The sequence below is a fragment of the Podarcis vaucheri genome (assembly GCF_965113315.1).
Source record: "Podarcis vaucheri genome assembly, chromosome: 9".
NCBI lineage: Eukaryota > Metazoa > Chordata > Lepidosauria > Squamata > Lacertidae > Podarcis > Podarcis vaucheri.
In genome coordinates, this window is record NC_138767.1 from 55,702,187 (window position 1) to 55,721,016 (window position 18,830).

An 18,830-nucleotide genomic window follows, 5' to 3' on the forward strand; every position below is an offset into this window, starting at 1 on the left:
CATCATACATTTAAAACACATTGCTTCCCCCCAAATAATTCTGGGAACTGTAGTTTGTTAAAGGTGCTGAGTATTGTCACTCTTAGGTGCAAAGTACAGTTCCCAGGGTTATTTATGGGATGCCATGTGCTTTAAATATATGGTGCTGATGTGACTATATCTCTTAGAGCTCATTATTGTTTATGTTTCTGGATTTCTAAGAACCTGGCCTTGAAGGAGGAGCTGGAGAAAAAAAATCAAGCTATACTAAAAGTCCTTCCTCACCTTCACAGTGAAGGTGGGGAGGCACTTTCTAAAACATTTCAGTGTAAGGGAGAGATTCTCATGATTTTGTGGCAAGGGGGATACCGTCCAGATGAAGCAGCAGACGATAAGTTTCTTTTCAGTTTTTGAAACCAACAGCAGATTTTTCTGCAGCTTTAACTTCCGGCAAGATTGTTCAGCCGAGCAACATCCATCTTCATTAGTAAACAGATGCCCAGTGGGAATAACTACATCATGAAAAAAGATCATTACCACGGAACTGAATGGAAAAGAAAATGGCTGCCCCCATGGGCATCCCATGATGGCAGCCATCTTTTCCCTTTTTCTACATAATGTCCGGAGTAATGGTACTATGTTGTGATGTAGCCTCGGGGCATCTGTTTGTTAATGAAGACTGATGCTGAAATTTTTGCCTTGTCCGAAAAGATTTAATCCCACCCCAAAATCAGATACTTTCTTTCAACTCTTGATATATCGGGGACTGTCTTCATGGAGCCCCCCGCCGCCGTTGTGGGAGCACCAAAAACAGCCTGGTTTAGCAGTCAAGAAATTTCAGTCATCAGCCATGAGGTAATACTTGAATTGTGTTTTGAAAAGAAGTTAAACTACAAATCAAACTGATGTAGGCTTGTGCAACATGATTTTTTATTTTTATTTAAAGACCAATGAAAGGAAATATACGAAACACTAAACGCTAAATTTTATTTTTGGCAGGTGGTACCAGACCTTCTATTATTCCAGCAGTTTCCACTTGGGTTGTGAATAGTGGACAAGAGTTAAAGCTGTTGTGTAGTGATGGTGGCACTGTGACCTGGGATTTTCGGAGTTCGGACCCATCAGGAAAGCCCCTCATTTCAAAAATGGAGGAGTTACACATAAGTAAAGCAGAAGCAAGCCACACAGGAACATATACATGTACAAACACAGAGAGTTCGAACAACTCAATTTATGTTTTTGTTAAAGGTAAATATTATTGTTTTTTCCCCCTCCTCCTTACCTGAAAACTTGGTTTGTGCTTCCATTTATATTGATCACATTGGTGCTTTTGATATGATGTTTTCACACCTAAGAAACCAGTGTATCGGATGAACCCTTCAGATACCTGCTGCACCACAAGGTTGTCTGAACAAATGCTTAGGTGTGTACCAGTTAAACTGTCACTGAACTGATAGGTATAGGCTACTTTCTATCCATTATTCTAGGACGCGGCAGTCTTGATCTAAGACCACATTACCCTCAAACAACTGCTCCCAAGAAGCCTTCCGGAGATGGATGTGGCATAAAACCTTTGTTTGTCTTTATGGGAAGTTAGGGCCATGTCAAAGGGCATATTGAAATGATCCTTTTAGTCTGCAATCCTAAACACGCTTTTTAGGAAGCATGTCCCATTGAACATGGTGGGATTTCTGAGCAAATGTGCTTGGGATTGTGTGCATGTATACTAATTCAGGGCATCTGCCTATCACAGGCTTCCCCCTCCTATGAAACTTGGGCATTCCTCCCCTCCACACACACAAAAAATAATCCTCCCACATTTTTACATTAAAAAACACAGACTTTTTGCTCTTGAGGCCTGCAAATAGACATGCTCAGTAGATAGACAATTTGAATTGTTATTCTTCTTGGCAACAGGATGGGTGGCTGGATCTATGCCAGCAGGGAAAACGTGAGCTCAGATACTGGTTGGGAGCAGTTGGATCAGTTTTCGTTCCATCCTGCTCCACAGTTTCGTTTATGCTTGTTTGCTTATGACATTTGTATGCTGCCCTATAACATAAAGTTCTCTTGATGACCTACAGTAAATAAGTAATGAAACAATGAAAATGCAAAATAGGTCAAGAAAATCAAAAGTTTCACAGCAAAGCAAAAACTCACCCCACCTGCTAAGTTAAAACACAGATTTAACTCTGTTCCACAGAGAGGAACAGACAACATGAGGTGAATCAAAAAGTCTTCACCTGCTGACTGAAAGATAGTGACTGGCCCTGAGAAGGCTGTTCCACAACGAGGGTGCCACCACCAAAAAAGCCTTCTCCCTGGTAGTTATCCAACTCTCTCCATTCAGTGCAAATGCTGAGATCTGGGCCTCAAAATTGGATTGTACGGTTTAGGTAGGTACATATATTCATAGGTACATAGTTGTGGAAAGGAAGAGTAGATGTAGCCACCTGTATCAGGACTGGACAGTGAAGATCCACCTAGAGGCCAAGCTGTGGTCCTCAGGATGTTTCTGAACTGCAGCTTCCAACAGCCTCAAGTCAGCATGGCTAATAATAAGGGATGGTGGCTATCATTGTCTAGCCATATCCAGAGGGCCACAGCTTAGCCATCCCTGAGCTGTAGGATCAGTGAATTTACTTGCAGTATCACCTACCACAAGTAAATTATTGGATCCTGCAGTTGGGGGCCAGAGTCCTTTGCATCTCTCCTTTGCATGCATCATTCCTGATCATGTGGCTACATAACAGCACTATTTCTGCTGTGTCTCCTCTCTTTCAGGATAATCAGGCACAGTTTTTTTCTCATTTTCATTTGATGAGAAACCACATAGTGTCTATGGAGAAGTATCTGCTCTGCCGATTTCCTTAAGTGAGCCACTTTAGGGATTTCTGTATATTTTGTTGACTAGATGTCAAAAGGAGCTGACTCCATTGACAAACATTCCAATGGAGGTAACGCCAAAAGGTACTGGAGTTCATATCGGCAGTGAAATACTGTAATGGTTGATTCACCAATGTGTATGATCTAGTAAGGTTGTAGCCATCAAGTGTTGAAGATGTACATCTGAACAAGTTTCCAGGTGGAAACTGCTGAACCCTGCCCAATAGTTTTGACCTCGGTATTTATAGGGTTTAAACTAAGGATCAATGCTGAAACTTGTTTTGAAGGATAAAACTCAGTATATACTGCATGATAGTCATCAGAGGCACATCTGAGCAGCATGCTTTCCCCTTTACTACCAGTAAAACTTGAGGTCCAGTAACACTATTTTGAAACATTGGTTTGGGGATTTGTTCTGGGCCAGAAGGCTCCAGAAAGATCCCTTTGAGACACAATTGTTCCTGTTGTTGATGTTCAGGCTGGGGCTTTTTACTTGAGCAGATTGGAAAGATGCCCATGTAAAGCCCAAACATCTTCAGAATATCATGAAATAAGGGGATCTGAAGTATGAGTTTCTAATGAGTTGTGGCCAGCTGTTCTGTGGTCCTTTATCTTACTAAAGGGATTTATGGAAGCACCGCCAAAAGTGCATGTTTTCCCTAATTTTTATAATCTGCTGCTGGTAACACTTAAGGACTGGTTCACACATGTGTACAGATCACTAAATTTTTCATTAGTTGATTTTCCAATAATCCTGAAGGGCAGTTGAATGTGTGAACTTACTTCATGGGAAAACTTTGCTTCCGTGATGTGAGATGGTTTGAAACATCTGATTAGTGGTATTAGAACTATGATACTACATTCATATATGTAAGACAGGAAGTGATGAACAGAAATACGTGTGAACCAAGAAGCATTTTTAGTAGTGCATTTCTGGTACCATTCCCACCACTGTCTGCAAAACTTTTTCTGTGGTGCTTGGTTGATGTCTTTGAATTTTGGCCTTCAATTTGTTGATTTCTTCTGCTCTGTGAAGTTGCGCAGAAAGAAAATGTATCCATGCTGCCCATCTGTCACTGAGAGTTTATTTTCTTTGCAAAATGTTCTGTTTGTTATTTGGTGGTAGTCAGGGAGTATGGCGTGTCTGTCCTATTTTATTACACTTATATCCATATTTATTCCATTGTGGAACCCAAATTGGCCTTTGGTTCCCATTAAGTCTCTCATCCAAGCTCTGACCAGACTAAGACCTGCTTAGCTTCAGCAAGGTGGTAAGTGTAGAATGGCTGCTGCATCGTTGGGACAGATCATATGGGAAATTTTCTGTTGGTGCTACATCTCATTGATATGTCCCATGTGTTTTCATCATGCAGATGCGACCAGTGTGATGCAGGTTCCATCCACAGATAGGAAATCAATAGCCACCCCACATTAGTAACATAGAATCAAACTTTTCTCAGCGTTTTACCTCAAAAAGTACTCCCAAATGAACACAGAATGCTTCCTGCATTAGGTGGCTTCCCTGTTTTCTGGAGGGGGCAGTTCTGCACACGGATATAGATGCATCATAAAGCCTTTGATGGGAATAATGAACCCTGCTCATGCAAGCGCTGTGTGCCAATCAGAGTGGACTCAAGCCTGTGGATTGTGGTGGGAGGGGAGGAGTATGTCTGTTAAGGTGTTTTGAGGATTGCAGTAGATGGAATAAGCCTTTGCTACCAGTTAAAATAATTTCTATTAAGGTTATGGAGGGATCTCGTAACACTTTCCGTAGGAATTTCTGTTTGTGAATGAGATGGAAAAAGCTATTCATGGTAATGTACTGAAGTGTGAATTTTACTGTGTGGGCTCCCTTTCATACTGAAATCTAAATAAACAAAAGGAAATTGTACTATGAAAGGAATTCTGACATTCTGTGATCTTATTTCCCCCATTAGGGCTTGCTAACGCACAGTAGGATGAGCTGGAAAGCATAGCTAAAGTAATTCCATTCATTTAATTTGCTCTGTTCTCCTGGAAACTTAAAAATACCTCACCAGTTTCCAGAAGGAGACAATTTTAGTATTTCCTTTGGCCTCACAGTTTGCCAATAGTGAGCAACAACTAAGTCTGTTTCTGGCTAAAAACCCAATCTATCTATAGACTTAATTCAAAATCCCTCGTCATAATCACAGTGTTATAAGACTTTAATTTTGCGGAAGTTCTTTCTGGATGCTTTTGGGAGATTTTTCTCATTTCCCCCAAATCTGTCTGGTCTTAAAGTTAGCAGGCCTTTGAATACATTAGGACAAATTGAGCCAATTACAGTCAGCTTCTGATGTGTGGGTACCACATGTGACAGTAAGAGGCCCACTGTAACAGAGCACTGATTAGCCAATGACATCAAGATCTAAGACAGGCAGAGAGATCAGAGACCTATGAGATGTTTACAAGAGTAAAGAGGAAAGGATGAAGTGGGTAGTAAAAGACCCCCCTTTTACTGGGGCCAGTGGTCAGGGATGATGGGTGTTGTTGTCCAACAACATATGGGGACCCACAGGTTGAGAAAGGCTAATCAGGAGCAATGTTCATGGAGGCTTAGAATCCACTCAGCTGACAAGCCATTACTTAATAGCCTCATAATTTTCATTCTGTTATTTTCAAGTCATGAATGTCTGAAGTATACTTGGAGATGAATTTATAAAGTTTTTGGGACAGTCCCAGCAAAAATAAGTCCCAGAGGAGTTTTTTCTTGTTTTTCAATTATGCTGGAAAGCATCTTAATGATGATTAAAAATGGATAAGGATTCTTTAGTACAGAATTCTTTAATTGCCTAAATTTCAGAAAAAGGACATTTCAATAGTTCCAAAAAATTCAGACTCTGTGACTGCCTGAGTCTGTAGCTCTGCTTGTAAAAGGACTAAAGTCCACATTTTCACAAACAAGTAGAATTACAGGGGACCACAAGACAATAGAATCCAACCCTAGCACAAGACTATTCACTCAGTATATTCATCAGTTCTCAATGTTTGGGTGAAATACATATACCTCCTGTGTATCAGATGATGGGAGCAAACAACACTGGGTGGCTATTGCTTTTATGCGTTGTGTGTGAAATTCCCGTTGGCACCTGGCAGGCTATTGTTGGCTTGAAACTGAATCTTCTTAGCCTAAATCAAGGTGCACAACAAGCAGAAAAGATGCCTTACTCAAAAAGGTTGGCTCCAAATTTGATCAGAGTGGTATCCAACATTAGTCACTGAGTACAGTAGACACTTCCTTTCTCCTGAGGTCAGACAAGCTCCCTCCCTACTGCACTTCAGGTGCCATCTGAAAACTTTTTAAAGTTCCAGCAGGGATTTTAAACAAGTTTTTCCGATGTTATGGTTAATTTTAACCAATTTTATCTATTCTGTTTAATTTTTGACCTCATTGCACACCAGTTGGAAACCTCGATATTAAGCGGTATATTTATTTATAGAAATATTTATATACGCCAGGGTATCAAGATACATCACAGCAGTTTACAACAATTAAAAAATAAATAAAACCAAACAATAAAATCAGAAACAGCATAAATTGTTGGATGGTGGGACATACTTGTGTGAAGATTTGTGTTTTACTTTGTTTTCAGTATTTTGTTAGGAGCCGCCCAGAGTGGCTGGGGCAACCCAGTCAGATGGGGGCATATAAATGATAAAAGAAGAAGAAGAAGAATGATGGTAGTAGTAGTTGTTGTTATCATCATCATCATTATTTAATATATTGTCTTCAGGAAAAATGTTTTTGTTTTCATTTCAGATCCAGCGGTCCTGTTTTTTCATGAGCCTGTCACATACGCGATGGAAGATAGTGATGCTCTCATTCAGTGTCCAGTGACAGATCCAGACATTTCAAGTTTCACTTTGAAAAGGTGTCATGGGAAACCTCTGCCTGGGAATATGGAGTTAGTTCCTGATCTTCAGAAAGGAATTACCATAAAAAATGTACAGAGATCATTTTCTGGTTGTTACCAGTGTGTGGCGTATCAAAATGGAGAGGAGAAGCTGTCAGAATTTATCACGCTAGTTGTGAGGGCAGGTAATTCCTCTTTACTGGAATATCTAGTAAAACCATATTGATGACTGCTATTATTGTGTACAAACTTCTTCCTGCAGCTCAGGCAGCCATTATAGTTGGTATACCTTTATACAAGATTGCATGTTAACAAGGGTAAAATAATTAGATAATTATTTCTTTCAGATGGTACACTCACCTTCCATCAGTGGATGGAAAGGCTTTTGGGTTGTAACCTTATAAAATAGTCATGGAATGAGTTTCCTGATTATGCTTCAGTCTTTGCAGGATTAAATATTATGTATGCTTATCTGTGCATGCTATATGGTGCCTATAAATGTTTTCATACTTTAACTAAGAGATGTACTTGGCATGAAAGAACAATTCAAATACATTACAGAAATTTAAAATACCTCTAGGAGGTCTAATATTTTATTAGGAGGTTAATAACTTTTGATTTTTTTCCTCCTCTCTCTTGGAGGCACTGCATGTAATGAAAAACAATGCACATCTAAATTGTTTTCCAGTTCACAAATCCCTTCCAGCCATCTCCTTATCCAAAACCAACCAACTTCTCAAAGAAGGTGAAGAATTTGAAGTTACATGCACAATCAAGGATGTAGATAGCACTCTGCAAGCTAATTGGATTTTTCAAGGCAGCGCGGTGAGTTCATTATACCCCATCAGTCTTAACTAATGTACTTGAAAGAACAATCTTAAAAACACACCACAGGATCGCATTGGGGGTGCGTTCTTCATTAGTTATGACAAAACAGTATTCCTGAGAAGTGTCGTTACCCAGAGCAGTAGCCTTGACAAGTCTCAAATAAGATACCTCAGTGGATTCCTAGCCTTTCAGTGGATTTTTTACCCTTTCTGCCACACATGGCATGACAGCAACCTACGTGGAATTGCATGATCTGTCTCTTTCCTTCTGACTAACAGCAGCTACCGGACGCTACTCACAAAAATTCTCATCTGCTTCTTAGGATTTATTTAAAGTAGGAAGTCATTCTCTCCCAGTAGGTACCATGGGCCCTCTTGCAACTTCAGATTTCATTCTTGCTTTATCCTTCTTCCTCCCTGCTTTAATACTTCTTGCTTTGTTTTGTGCCTTCTGGCCATCCTTGCATTTCCATATTTTCAACCCTGCTGTCATTCATTCTTTTTGTTTTATTATTATCTAGACAAAAGACCCAGTTTTGATATAAGCCCATGTCTCTGAGTGCATTTGAAGTCACAAGTGCAGAACTGCTAAAAAAAACAACACCTTGCCAGGCCTCACAGAGACTTCCATTTTCAAGGGGTAAATACATGTTACATGCTAATACATGAAAGGAACCTAACACAAACATACTTTTGTTAAGGTAAAGCAGGCTAGACTCTGAATCTCCTTTGCTTTTTGAAATTACTGCATTGGGAATGCGTTTGTATGCTAGTTAGCATCCCAGGAACCATTTTATAGAGGGAAAACTATTCAGCGGCTGCCTAGGAAGCAGGCGGCAAGGGCAGGTCTGAATCATGTAGCCAGTCAGTAAGGCAAGGAGGAATGAGAGTTCAGGGAGAGGAAGCACAATGGCTTTAGGAATCGAGGCAGTGGTTGAGAAAGCTCCAAACTCATATTCACTGGTTGCTGAGGCTGGTAGTTCTTCTGTGAATTGCTGGCATAGGTGAGAAGCTGATCCAGTAGTTATCACCTATCAGGACCCTGTTATTCATGAGCAAGAACCAATTCCCAGGAGTGGAACCCAGCAAAGTTCAAATGCATAGAGGTTCCCAGCCAAGAACTTTTTGAAGTCAAGCAAAGACTGCAGGCTGCTGTTGAATGTGGTCATGACTTTACCAAAGAGCAACAACGCAGAAAAGTAGGTCAGGCTTTAATTTGAGAAAGCCAGACATATGAGAGGAGCCTAAAGCAGCACTACTACCGCATGAAAGGCCTGGATGTCAAGTCACAATGCTTTTGAAGTCCACAGTTCTTTGGCAAGGAATCACAGATCTCACTGATTCATAATCCGAATCTCAGCCTCCAGAGCTCCTCAATCCTTCTCACACACACACACTCATTCACTCCCTTGGGACCCACTTGCCTGTGGCTGTTCCTTTTCTCCTGCTGCTACTGTTACCTGGCTGTGGTAGTGTTTATTTCTATTCTGTTTGTTTAATTTCCATACCGCCCTTCACCTAAAGACCACAGGGGTGGTTTACAATATAAAAACATGAAAATACATACAGTGGTACCTCTGGATACAAACGGGATCCGTTCCGGAGCCCCATTCGCATCCTGAAGCAAAAGCAACCCACGTGTGCGCGGGACGTGATTCGCCGCTTCTGCGCATGCATGTGACGTCCTTTTGACTGTCTGCGCATGCCCGAGCGGCGAAACCCAGAAGTAACGCGTTCCATTACTTCTGGTTCGCTACGGAGTGCAACCCGAAAGAGTTCAACCTGCAGCAACTTCCACCCGAGGTATGACTGTAATGTTGTAAAAAACAACAGCAACAATTCTCCCTTCATAGTAGAAGAGTTGGCCTGTGTAACAAAGACCCAAATGCCAGGGGACAATAGAGCTACCTATAGCTCCAGCAGCGGCCAGCTAAGAATATATGGTGGGATTGAGGCTAATGGGGATTCATAGCAGGAATTCCAACCCCATAATGCTCCTGATAACAATTGTTGAGTGTGTCTAATGAAGGTCGAAAAAAGCTCTTTGGGGCTTAAAAATTACTGACCTGTTTTCTGATTTTTAAGGGGATATTGCTTTGTTAGCTGAGCCCAATTCCAATTTGAGCTTGGTCATCATGAGTAAGAAGTCGATGAGCAACAAGTAGGCCAGAGATAGTAAAACAAGCAGGCCGGGAAGAGTCATCCAAGGGATTTGGTCCCAGTGCTGCTAGGCCCTTTACCTATGTGGAATTCATTTTTATTTTATTTTGGGTAACACCCACTCTGCTCTGAATCACTGGTAGTGGCATATCTTGTAATTTAAGCATGCATGGAAAACTTCTTAGAAGGTCACGTCTAACCTTGCTGAGTACAATCCCACGGTTAATTGTCAACTGTTAATGGCAGTGATTAGAATATATAATCAGTGATTCATGTGTACCCAGAAAAGGACTAGGGCAGCACTGTAATGCTAGATAAATCGCACAGCCTCGGGGGGGGGGGGGGATACGTCCTGGGTAATCTGTCCCTGGAGCCCATTCTCAGCAGAGCTGCTGACTCTTAAGTGCTTATCTGTTGGCAAATCGCAACTCACCCACTCCAAGGGTGAATTGAGCCTCAGCAGCATGCGGTCAAATATGGGACCTGCAGATGGGAGATCTGGGACAGTTCCAAGAGCATTATAAATTTTTCATACAAAAGCTTGTTTTCGTATGTACTCAGATTCACACTCTTTAGTTTTGTTTGTTCATTCTATTTCCCCGCCCCACATTTGCATGAATTAAAAGCTACTGAAATATTGGGGAAGGGCTGATACTTTCAGCCCTATTTTTAAGAAATAGTGTTAGAGGAGTCAGTCTGCTAAATTTGGAATGAGAGATGAAAGAGTATTGGCATTTAGCTGTGGGCTGGTAACATGGATTTCCTGCTAAATGTGGTTAGGAAACCAGGAGCCGGTCTCAAAAATGGATGCTCCCTCCCTTGGCCAGAACATGCATTCTCTGCTGCTACGGTGACAGTTAATCAAGCAGTTCATTGGTGCCCAATTCTAACCCTGGTTACTACCAACCAGTAGCTGGTGGACCAGAATTACATGACCAAAAATGTCAATTGTTGGAGATCCAGGTTTCCCTGATGTGGAATTTTGCCAGGCCAAGACTGAAATCCCTCCAGTGCTACCTCAGTGGTGATGAAAGAGCCACTGCAATGTCTCTGGACCACATGGGAGGAGACATTGATACGGCAACTTACCAAAGCAGTGTTTCTGGGAAGTGGGGCTATGTCATCTCAGTGCTGAGAAAGAGCGGTGTTGTAGGCTCCGCCCCTACCGCATGACCCATGTTCCCCTAGTGTATTGAAGCAACATTGGAAAAAGACAAGGTTTTGTAATGCTTTTCTTGCTGCTGAGGTAAGACTGGGAAGAGTCTACAGAGTCTCCTAATTAGAAGGCAGACTACCAAGAATGTAGGAGTGGATCTGAAGAAAGGAAATAAGAAAAGGGAAAAAAGGGTGGTGGTGGGGGAAGTGAGTTCAGCTTTTTTTAAAGAGAGCTCTGAGAACGTAGTTGTTTTATATGGAGAGGTTCCAGTGACAGGTTTGTCATGATGGCTTATTATTCTGGTTTTAAGTTATGAATATTAATATGGCAAAGTTATAATTACATCTATTTTTAATTTATCTAGGAAAGATGCTGTATACACTGTATCTTGGATGTTAATTTTTTTCTCTCCCCCTTGCCGACAGACTGTTACAGGGAGAAGCAGGAATACGGGCGCTTATGGATATGAAAAGAAATTAAAGCTGAACATCAGTTCAGTGGGAGTTAATGATTCTGGAGCATTTGTGTGCCAAGGAAGAAACACTTTTGGAACAATCAATTCCACTATAACCTTGAAAGTACTAGGTAAATAGTAATACTGCAGATACATAAGATGTCTGTGCCATGGGGAGAATATAACATACAGGCTGAGATGGTTGGAAATATATAGATATATATAATACTATATTATGTTATGCCAAAAATCAAATAGCAAGTTTTGCAATGTCTGTACATTACAGTGTGAAAACGGGTGCACTAGCATGTGGAAACAGAAAGTCCTGCTCCTGGTCAACAAAAGAGAGCACCCTTGGGTTTCCCTATGTGGTTACCACCCCTTTAAGAAGCCACTAGGATGTCCTTTGTGTGTACACCCAGCTGGCACAATACAAATAATGTGATGACAGGGTTGATCGTATAGACCCTTCTCACAGGATCAGCACCTTCCTGTCAGAAGGATGCTAATCCATAGGAAAGGCCCATTCAGTTGACCCTGCATGACTCACATGCATCCATGCATGCACACCCCTTCATTGTGGGACTGTAGACCTGTGTGAGCTGTTCTTGTTTATCTTGCCATTACAACCTGGTTCCCTGACCTCATAAGAATGTCTTACGGAGGTGCACCTGCTCTGCAAGATGCAAAGTGTGAACTGGACCTAAGACACAACATGTGAGTGTAGGAATTGTTTCTGTCCTTTCAGCAAGAGTACTGCTGCTTTCAAAGGTGAAATTAGCCACACAGACCCTTAGTGGTGCCCTAATTAAGAACTGGGACATTCACAAGCATATTATGCATGTGTATTGTAGGAATGCAGAACCCTCAGTCATTGTACAGTCTGATTTCTCCTAAGTCATAGCCTCTATGCTATTTTTAAGTAAGGTAGTCTAGCTTCAGTAGTTTTGGGCCTCATGCCTGCCTATGCAGTTTAAGAAGAAGCATTACACGGAAGTGACTCAACAGTTGGGGCAGAGCTGCTATGCTTGCTTGCCAGCAGATGGGTCCCTGTTGCTCACCGGGAGTGGACAGGGAGGTTGGTGCAGTGAAAATGCACCAGTGGAACCAATTTCGTGCTCCTGCACCACACCAGCTTTCCCACCACTTCACTTCTCTCTCTCCCAGTAGGCAACAGTGACCCACCTACCAGTAAGATAGCATAGCTACTTTTGGCGTTACATGCTACAACAGCCTGCAATCCACAAACCAGGTATTCTAATTTTTCCACATCTCCTTGAAGTCAGAGGGATTGTTTCTGGAAATTGTGGATTTCATCCATTATCTTTTCATCCATCTTTTCCCTGACCTTTACTTTATCTCTTGGTTAGTCAGCCTCGGCCAGTGTGTCAGTCAGTCCTCAGTCAACATGAAAAACATCTACAGTGGTGCCCCGCAAGACGAATGCCTCGCAAGACGGAAAACTCGCTAGACAAAAGAGTTTTCCGTTTTGGAGGTGCTTCGCAAAACGAATCTCCTATGGGCTTGCTTTGCAAGACGAAAATGTCTTGCGAGTTCCTGCGGGGTTTTTTTCCTTCCCCCCTTTTTCTAAGCCGCTAAGCCGCTTATCAGCTGATCTGAGAAGCCGCTAATAGCGCTAATCCGCTAATCCGTCAATGGGCTTGCTTCGCAAGACGAAAAAACCGCTAGACAAAGAGAATCACAGAACGGATTCTTTACGCCATCTCTGTGCTGTAAATGGGTTTGGCATTGCAAAGGTATATCTGTGATCCAGGATTGCATTCCTACTCTCACAAAGTTTCATTTGCCATAGATAATCAAGTAGCTTTGTGTAAACCATTTTTTTGAATTGCACACTGCGATAGGCTCTCCTGTAGTATACCGACCTGATTCACACATAACACTTAAGTCAAAACATGACTTGGTTTGATTGAGAGAACATTGGGGTTCCTGAACCAGATATCATGGATGCAGCACTGCTCCCATGGTCTTGCTGCTGATACGGTACCCAGGACAAACTCTTGGTTTGGCTTAGCATTATGTCTAAACCTGGGTTCATGGTTTGTCTTGCTCCGGGAAGCAAGCTATAACCAAGGTTTTTTCACCTTATACATGAACTACGCTACTATGTCAGAGTATAGAATTGTAACCATGTTGCATCTTTATGTAAAGTTCACTGAGTAATATTACAGAATGGGGGATTGATTGATTGATTGATTGATTGATTCCATTTATAAATCTCTTCACCAAAGGCAACACACAATAAAATAGTTACGTGCCGGCCTTTGCATATTGCGTACTTAGGCTGAAATTCTGTACACGCTTACCTGAGAGTACGTCCCATTGAACTCAGTGTGACTTTTTGTCTGAAAGGGTTTTTGCAAAGAGTATACAGTGGCAGGACTTGGTAGCAATTTTTGAAAGGCTAACCTGGTAAAATGGGCACTGCAGCGGAGATGATCCAATTTCTATACATTAGCAGATTTTTTTACTCTGCAAATGGAAAACGCAGGAAACAAGTTCTCATCTGGTAATTGACCATATGAGAGAGAAGCTGCTCCCCAAAGTGTGCTGGAGTGTGCCCAAAAAGTACATTTTAGCATGAAAGGTTTGATTTCCAAAGCCCGCTAAAAAGCCTGATCCATTGTGTCTCATGAACTCTAGATGAGTTCTGCCAACCAGCCACCAAAGGTGCTTACATTGCCCTGTTTATTAACATACTTTCCTGAAAAGCAGCCCAGAGTGTGGGATTGCAGTGACATGTAGTACTTTTTAAATATTAAAATTACCATAAGTGCTAAACTGATTAGGAGCATATTCATGTACTGTAATTAGCAGGAGTATTCTGAACATGTCTTTATCCGTAATTGGCGAAAAGGGTGGGTACCCCCCCTCCTCCACCACCACCACTCTGCTTCGTAGACCTTTTAATTTCACACACGAAATGAATAAAACCTAGCTGTTATATTGCAGCATCTCTTGATTCTGTGGATATTCCACTGGACCGAATTCATTATCACTGTCCCAGAAATAGGATGGGAACACGGCACACCTGGGCAAAAAGAGATTTATTGATTGCTGGATGCAATGCATGTTGCTGGTTCTGACTTTATAAGAGCTTTTATTTAAAGCATTTATACCCCGCTTTACATTTTCTGAAGAAAAAAAAAATCAAAGCAGATCAAAACATCAAATAGAATATTGCAAAATATCAGCAGAAAACATGACGAATGAATCTCTGATACTGAGTACAATAAAGTTCCATATTTAAAGCAGTGGAATAAACAGGAAAATAAAATATTCTAAACATATAAATATATGGAAAAATAAAATATAAATGTACAATTGAAGTTTGACATATAAAGCAACATTAATGGCAAAACAAGATAACTTTCAAGAAGCTTTCTGTTTATTTGTACTATTGCCCAGCTCATTTTACTGATGACTCATGTTGGTGTTGTAGATGTGTTTATTGTTTACTTTTTTATATTTACGTTGGTTGTATTCTTATGACATTTTGTGCTGTGGGCTGCCTTGAGGTCTTGTATATTTTTCAAGGGGTAGGTTATAAATTAAATCCAATAAATGCAGAAGTAAATAAATAAATAACGTCCCGTGGACATTCGCGTCCCACTCAGTGGCTACATCTAGGCCTGTCATGCAAAATGCCTGTACAGAAGTTCAGGATCCCTTTGTGAAGCATAGAGTTATTGTTCACCTCACTCAGTAAAATGTCATTGACGCTCAGTCTTGCATTTAGCTGATAAGACCTGCTTTTCCACAGGTTGCAATTTCTACCATACTTGTCAGTAAAGTTTGCTTATTCTCTGCTGACCTTGGTTTAATTATACGCGTTTTTAAAGAAACCCAGATAATTATTATTACTTTTATCTTTCCGTATGACAACCACCAGGTAAAGGGTATGTCAATTTATCAACTTCGGCAAACACAACAGTAAATGTAAATGATGGAGAAAACCTGGATTTAATCGTGTCGTATGAGGCATATCCAAAGCCAGAAGAAGAAGTATGGATGTACATGAATGAAACCTTGCAAAATTCATCCGATCATTATGTGCGGGTCACAAACATAGACAAAAACAGGTAATGTAATACATTGCAGAGAAGCATGCTTTGACAAAGCTGCTGGGATCTACCCCTTTTCTGGGGAGGGAAGAGCAGAAGAGCACCCTAAATCATTCTGACAATTCCCAGCCGCCTTTTGATATGATGTACAGGAAGGTATGTTTTGGGGATTTCCTACTTAGCTTACTGACCGATGACCACTAAACCTAATGATCAAACCCAGTGCCTAGGCTTGTTTGCTGGACTTCTACTGATTCCTTAGCTTGCTGGACCCTCTTCCTCCATTGGTCTTAACCAGGGGTCAGCAAACTTTTTCAGCAGGGGGCCGGTCCACTGTCCCTTAGAACTTGTGGGGGGCCGGACTATATTTTGAAAAAAAAATATGAACGAATTCCTATGCCCCACAAATAACCCAGAGATGCATTTTAACTAAAAGGACACATTCTACTCATGTAAAAACACACTGATTCCCAGACCGTCCGTGGGCCGGATTTAGAAGGCGATTGGGCCGGATCTGGCCCCCTGGCCATGGTAGGCAGCAGCTGCGGCAGCAGAAAAGCCAGTCAAGTCATCGTGCTGTTGCTGACGCCACATCTATCCTTCCACAACGCTTCTGGGGCCCCAACATAGCTTTTCTCTGGACCAATGTCACATCAGGTCCACGGAGGCAATGTGTGTGTGGAGTTGGTTTAAAACGGTCCCAGCCACAACCACTTAGGCTCTGGTGCTCAGTGGCTGGTGTGTTTCCCTTGCCTTGCCTTGAGACAACTGCAGGGCCTGGATTGCTGCAGATGGCATTTGGGGTTAGTGGTGGGTCCTCACGGCTTGGACAGTTAGCAGCTGTGCCAACCTCTGATGCTGGACAAAGTAAGTGAGCTGTCATACTGCCATTATACCCTGAAGATTCCAAGTATCAACTCTCTTCCAGAGTTGGGGAGACACAGCCTTCTGCTTAAGGACTGGCCTTTCTGTTTGCGCTGTGAGTAATATGAGTAATAATACTAAATTGCTTCCTCCTCCTCTAGGTATTCCAGTGAGCTTCACCTTACTCGACTGAAGGGAACAGAAGGAGGCGTATACACATTTTTTGTGTCCAACTCAGATGCCAACTCCTCTATAGCATTTAATGTCTATGTGAACAGTAAGTAGAAAAGAGCAGTCTGCAATATTTCTTTATCACAGTTCACTGCGTTTAACAAAACGCATTGTACATGCAAGGCATTACAGTGATTAATGGGCACCTTGTAAAACATGGTTTTGCAAATTGGGAGCTAGCCCCAGGTGTGAGCGCTCTTTCCTTTCTCTCATCTCAAGAACAATCCCTCCTCTCTTCCCTTCTTGGCATTAAACGTGCTTTTAGTTTTCCGTGCCGGCAGTGTTCTCTCCAAACTCTGGTTTTCGATTCTCCTCTATCTCCACTTCTTTACGTTAACCATTGTTTAGCTAGACATGGCTAATCATGTTCTCTCAGAGTGATGTTTTTGCCAGACCATGGTTTCAAACTGTGGTTTTAGGGATACCATAGGGAAGGGAAGGGAAAACAGAAAAGAGTGTGCATTGTTTCTTAAGACTGTTTTCTGGTTTGCAAACTACTGAGGAAATCTTGACTAGCCCTATAAATGTAAAAAAAAAAGGTTCAACATTCATAAATATATACTACTGCAAATTGGGTAGCTAATGTGGTGCCTTTTAGGTGTTGCTAGATTACAATTGTAGTCAACTCTAGCCATTGGACATGCTGGCAGGGGATGAAGGGAGCTGTATTCCACAGCTTCTGGAAGGGGATCACGTTAGCTATCCCTGCCTTGAATCAACTGTATATCTCATTCATTTTCAATGGACAAGTTTTCCTGAGCTTAGACTAAATACTTTACAAGATATAAGGCCTTCAAAATTCAGAAAACATTATTCCTCCCCTCCTACATATTTGGCAGAAATGTAGTGGACTACTACTAGGTTACTTAAAGCAAACAACCACCTAACCTAGTTCTGCTGTCAGAATAAGATGCTAGCAAACATGCCAATCTCTGCATATACAATATAACTCTATAAACATTTGAATCACATTCCCCTCTCTCAAAGAATTCTGGGCACTGTAGTTTGTCAAGTGTTGCTGGGAATTGTAACTTTGTGAGGGCTAAACTACAGTGCCCAGAATTCTTTGAGATAAATGTGTGAGTTTAACAGATATGGGACGCGGGTGGCGCTGTGGGTTAAACCACAGAGCCTAGGACTTGCTGATCAGAAGGTCGCGCTTCGAATCCCCACGACAAGATGAGCTCCCGTTGCTCGGTCCCAGCTCCTGCCCACCTAGCAGTTCAAAAGCACATCAAAGTGCAAGTAGATAAATAGGTACCACTCCGGCGGGAAGGTAAAAGGCGTTTCAGTGCACTGCTCTGGTTCGCCAGAAGCGGCTTAGTCATTGCTGGCAACATGACCCAGAAGCTGTACGCTGGCTCCTTCGGCCAATAAAGCGAGATGAGCACCGCAACCCCAGAGTCGGTCATGACTGGACCTAATGGTCAGGGGTCCCCTTTACCCTTTAACAGATATAGTGTGTAGGCAGATTAAAAGTCTCAGAAGTGGTATGGTGCACAGTGTTCAACTAAATTCAGGTAGGTGGCCATGTTGGTCTGATGCAGTCGAAATAAATTAAAAAATTGTGCAGTAGCAGCTTAGAGACGTAAGTTTATTTTGGGTATAAGCTTTCATGTGCATGCACACTTCTTCAGATACACTGAAACAGAAGTCACCAAGAGTAGACCCATTGAAATGAGTGGACCTAACTTAGTCACGTTTTCTTAATTTCAGCGGGTCTATTCGGAGTACATCTTAGCTGAATACCACCCTACTGTCTGTTCTCAGCCGGCAAGACTTACATGGTCTAAAAGGTTGTTGTAGGTTGCAGCTGTCTCTCTCCCCTGTGCAGCTGCCTTGCTTCTTCTGACTGACAGGGTTTTAGAATCAACGTGTAAATTAAGGAAGGATTACTTGGTGCACTTGTATCATAGCCAGTTTCAGAGTGCACACAGCCCATATCCACATATTTAGTGTTCATTATCACCTTTGTATCCCAGGCTTCAACCAAGGACTGGATTATATCATCTTAACTTCAGTCTTGTGGTTCTCAAACTTTTTTTCCTCTGGGCCACAGCTTTCAGAATAAAAATTTGCTCGCACCATGCCATTTTTTTAAAAAAAATTGAAATACTTTGGGGTGAGGGGAGAAACAACTAGCAGTGTTTGATTTATAACATAGAACTGCTGTATTATATGGTCATGGGACATTCAGAAAGTATAAAACAATGCAGATACATAAGAACATGAATCATTCCAAAAATATAATGATAAACAAGCTTCTTGCACATGTACCTTAAGTATATATGTAATCTTGATGAGAGGCGTGAG

The 18,830-nt window shown here is 41.7% G+C and overlaps 1 protein-coding gene across 2 annotated transcripts in view; it reads left to right on the forward strand.

Moving 5' to 3' along the window:
- Window positions 1-18,830, forward strand: part of KIT (KIT proto-oncogene, receptor tyrosine kinase) — a 77,103-nt gene that overhangs the window by 28,897 nt on the left and 29,376 nt on the right. The window contains exons 2-7 of one of the 2 annotated variants that reach the window (XM_082238103.1): window positions 979-1,227; window positions 6,647-6,925; window positions 7,429-7,565; window positions 11,309-11,468; window positions 15,251-15,440; window positions 16,448-16,563. In XM_082238103.1, the coding sequence (XP_082094229.1) occupies window positions 979-1,227; window positions 6,647-6,925; window positions 7,429-7,565; window positions 11,309-11,468; window positions 15,251-15,440; window positions 16,448-16,563 (1,131 nt within the window). The remainder of the gene's footprint in view (window positions 1-978; window positions 1,228-6,646; window positions 6,926-7,428; window positions 7,566-11,308; window positions 11,469-15,250; window positions 15,441-16,447; window positions 16,564-18,830) is intronic. The other variant, XM_082238104.1, reaches the window with a different exon arrangement.